This window comes from Saccostrea cucullata, unplaced genomic scaffold (assembly GCF_032062105.1).
Source record: "Saccostrea cucullata isolate Sc308-1 unplaced genomic scaffold, CSIRO_AGI_Scuc_v1 ctg11296, whole genome shotgun sequence".
Taxonomy (NCBI): domain Eukaryota; kingdom Metazoa; phylum Mollusca; class Bivalvia; order Ostreida; family Ostreidae; genus Saccostrea; species Saccostrea cuccullata.
In genome coordinates, this window is record NW_026934648.1 from 51,553 (window position 1) to 55,941 (window position 4,389).

Here is a 4,389-nt window from a genome sequence, read left to right on the forward strand (position 1 = left end):
ATTACTCAAGGATACTCTGTGTCAAGTTTGGTTAAAGCTGCTCCACTGTGGTTGTGTAGATGACCTTTTAAAAACTTTGCAACGACAAAACAAATGACAACATAATCAACAATGTCGACAACGGCAGATATCGGACAAAAGTTGATCAGAAAAGCTCACTTGAGATTTAGGCTCTGGTGAACTCACTCAGTTATGTTAAGGAATGTTAAGGAATGTCAGCGTTCACATTCGTGGTGTACCGTATTGGAAGTTAAACTGTGATGTCATGAAAAATTAAACAGGCGACAAAAATCTAATTAACGACGTGATGATGCGTATATAACAACTTGAATGCATTTATTTTATTAATTATTTATAAAAAAATCTTGTGAAATCACAATGCTTTTTAACAATACTGTCGAGTAAAAGAAGAAAGCCTCTTGTCAAATATGATTTCACCAGCCTTGAAATAAGTGATCCAGAAGACTAGATTCACTGGTTTAATACCATTTTAAACATGCTTAAAAATATGAAATCATCGCTAAGTTTTTAACCTTACCATCAAACTAAAAAGAAAATAATTTATTAATTACAATGTATATAGAATACGAATTTCTCTAGAAGCATTGTAGCTGCAAAGGGACAAAGAATGTTAAGAATATCGCTATAACGATAAGCATATTTGTCATTAACATCAAAAGCGCAAGGATATAGACTATTTTGTTTGAACTTTGAAAATGGAATATGTATTGCTTATACATGTATGGTGTATATTTTGAAAAGTGATGAGAGCTAATCCTGGTCTGCGTAAAATTATTTTTATTTATAACAGAATTTAAGCAAAGTGGATATTTAAAGCTATTGTACGCATTATCATTATATTCTATTATAATCAATTAGATCAGATGCTTCGTAGAAAAGCGCCTGACTTTGTCAAATTTCAAATATGTGATGAATATGGTCGCCTTACATATTTTGCATTCATCAAGAGCGATAACTCTTAAGTTCAAAATAGCTGTAGATTAGGAAGTGTAACGTACTTATTTTTAACCTGTTTGAGGTGATAAAAGAGCTTACTATTTTCAATTTAACAGTTTGAAATCTAAAAGAAAATGAAAGAAAAGATGGAAACAGGCAGAATTGCAACAAAATCTTAATAGCCTACCAAATATAAGGTAAGTAAAGACTCTGTAAATCAGAAGTTGTCAAAGGCAATAGCTTCTCTGATCAGAATTATTCAGGTTCCTGCATGTTTCTTAAAGTAAAGTGTTTATAACGATTTTTCTCTGGATTTTTATTTGCCAATCATCTTTCAAAGTCAAGTACATGTCTTAAGAAGGACGCATCACAAAACTTTCATCAGAGAAAGTCGCCCGCTTGGCGCAGTGGTTAGTTTTCATTACCTGTTTATCTCAGTCATAATATCATCATGTATCATCCCTCTGATAAGAGAGATAACTTTCCGAGGAAAATATTCCAATCAATTCAATGAATTGGATATGATTACACTTCATTACATTTAGCTAAAAGGTGGTCTTCATATTGAAAAATGTTGAAAATATGTAATTAATGTTTTTCTCAAAAACAAATTTAAGATTCAACAATCTGTAATCCATCCGATTACAATGACTTCGTGGCATAGAGGTAAAAGGATTGTAGACATAATGATCGTGAGTTCCAGTCTCACAGTGTGTGTTTCTTTTTCTTTTTTTTTTCTCTGTGCATTTTTCCCTATGTTTTCTTTTATTATTGTATATTACATGTATAAATAATTTAAGAGATATATAATACATTACACCTTGAAAGTATGTATCTCGGGAAAAAAAACAGTCCTAAACTATTTTAATGACCCACAGTCATAGCTGTTAGCTTGTTTTATTTTTAAAATTTTCTAAAAATCTTGCTTAAAATAAGAGTATTGAACGAGTAAAATGATTGTCATGTAACAAACTTGCAACTATGAAATTATAATACTGATCTTCAAATGATTACATACATGTAGTTTGATCTTGAATTGAAAAGGTACATGTATCTATAAATAGAAACAGGTGATTTCCTTTTAAATACTTGAGTCGGCCATGTCGTAGGTAAGGCAGCTATGGATCTTTACCAAATATGATTTAAAAAATTATAAAGTTTGGAAAGAATAGTGTCACAATTCAGCATTATTTGATAGAAACGCATGATAAAATGTGCTTCAAATTTGGGCCCTGGTAATCTGAATGTGCCCCTATAGCGGATCAACGTTTAAAGCATTAAAGGGGGAAGAAGCAAAAGTTAGATAAGATCTTTTCAAGAATTGCATTTACAAAAATAGCCAACTGATATAAAAGCAATTGAATGTTTATATATTATCGAAAAATTATCTAAATTATGATATTTGTCATATTATGGTTGAGAGTTACTAAATCAGTGGATAAATCTATATCATATGTAAATGATTTATATCAATAAGAGTTAATTTCCAATCTCTCAATTTGAAGAATTTCAGAAGCAATGGATCCAGAGCCCAGGATGTTATCCGATGTGACCTTTGTGAGACCGCCGTGGTACTGATGCACTGTGATTTCTGTGATGTTAACTTATGCATTACGTGTATGGGAAAACATGTTTCTGATGATTATGACAAACATAAAGTGGTTCCTTTCAAACAACAAAAAACATCCTACCAAAATATGTGAGTTGCAGTGCAAAGAATGCAATATTCCTATTTGTTCATTATGCTCGGCCTCCATTCAACACAAAAAGTATGGTCTCTTAGTCCTTTCAGAAATACATGTTGCAAAGAAAGAATCCATTAGAAATGATGCAAATGAAATAGTAAATTATCTTTTTCCAGCATTTGAATCATTAGCAGTTGGCATAGAAACTCAGATGACCAGTTTAGATGAGGATTACGGGAATCTTACAGCACTAGTGACGCAACACGGAGAAGAATGGCACAAAGAAATTGAAAGAATCGTTGAGGAAATGAAAAATGAAATTAATGAGATGAAAGGCAAACATAAGAGCATTCTAAAACAGCACCTTGACGAAATCAAGAATGTACAGTCTTTTATGGACCAAACACTGCTCACTCTAAAGGAAATTGAAGAATCAAATAAAGTGTCCCTGGCTTTAGAATACTCCTCCAAGATCACTGAATTCAGGAAACTTCCTCCCAAAGTTAAAATATCATTACCAACCTTTAATACAGGAAATATAAACAGAAAAAAGAATCACCGGTTATTTGGATCTTTATCATCTTTATCCATTAAAAGAGAAGAAGGCTTCATACTGGAGAAAAAGGAGGTCACAGCTACTTATAAAGAACTATTGGAAGTTCCAGAAGCCATTACGTCTATTAGTATTGGGTATTGTAACATCCGCGGTGTTACCTGTACAAATGAAAAAGAAATTTGGATATGTGGCAACTCATGTGATTTAAAATGCTTTAACATTCAAGGTTCGGACAAAAAGACCATCAAAACAAAATCAGGCAAATTTACAAATGATTTAACATGGACAGGAGATGGGGACCTAGTTTACTCTGAGAGGACCAAAAGGACTGTGAATAAAGTAAGTAGTGGGCAGATAGAGGAGATAATCAGACTAAAGGGCTGGGTACCTGAACACCTCTGTGTCACCTCCTCTGGTGAGCTCCTGGTTACTATGTACAGTGAGGATGAAACACAATACAAAGTTGTTCGCTACTCAAACTCCAAAGAGAAGCAAACAATCCAGTTTGATGAAAACGGTAAACCTCTGTATTCAGGAATTGGCTACACTAAATATATATGTGAAAACAGAAACCTGGATATGTGTGTGGCTGACTATAGGGCAGGTGTTGTAGTTGTAGTCGATCAGGCTGGTAAACTCAGGTTCAGATACACTGGCCATAGCTCTACTACGAAGAAACAGCCATTCAAGCCATTGGGAATCACAACAGACAGTCAGTGTCAGATCTTGACATCAGACTGTCAAAATAACTATATTCACATCATTGACCAGAACGGAAGGTTCCTCTGTTATATACATAACTGTGATTTAAATTCCCCTACCGTTTTGTGTGTTGACAAAAATGATAATCTCTTTGTCACTACGTTAGGCTCTGGAAATGTCATAAAGATCAAATATCTCAGATAGTTACATACATATAGTAGTGTACTGTGTGCATAGTTATTTCTATTTAACGTAGAACCTACGTCGTATGACATCATAACTAGTGAATGTGTTTAGTCTGTGCTAGATCCATTATGATGTCATAATTGATTCAATGTCACTTTTTCCCGTACTTTACAGCTTTAATAGAAATGGAAGAAAATATATTCACTGAATTCAATTTAAAATTATGCCGAGATAATCTTAATTTGTTATAATTTTCTTATAATGCTTAATGAAATATATTTCTTGAATTAGAGAATCCTTTCA

General features: G+C 33.1%; 1 protein-coding gene across 1 annotated transcript; it reads left to right on the plus strand.

The window, feature by feature from the left end:
- The first annotated feature begins 2,541 nt into the window (after nt 1-2,541).
- Nucleotides 2,542-4,145, plus strand: LOC134241127 (uncharacterized). The gene has a single exon (XM_062723211.1). The coding sequence runs from the start codon at nt 2,554-2,556 to the stop codon at nt 4,102-4,104; it is 1,551 nt and encodes a 516-aa protein (XP_062579195.1). The 5' UTR covers nt 2,542-2,553; the 3' UTR covers nt 4,105-4,145.
- The last annotated feature ends 244 nt before the right edge of the window (nt 4,146-4,389 follow it).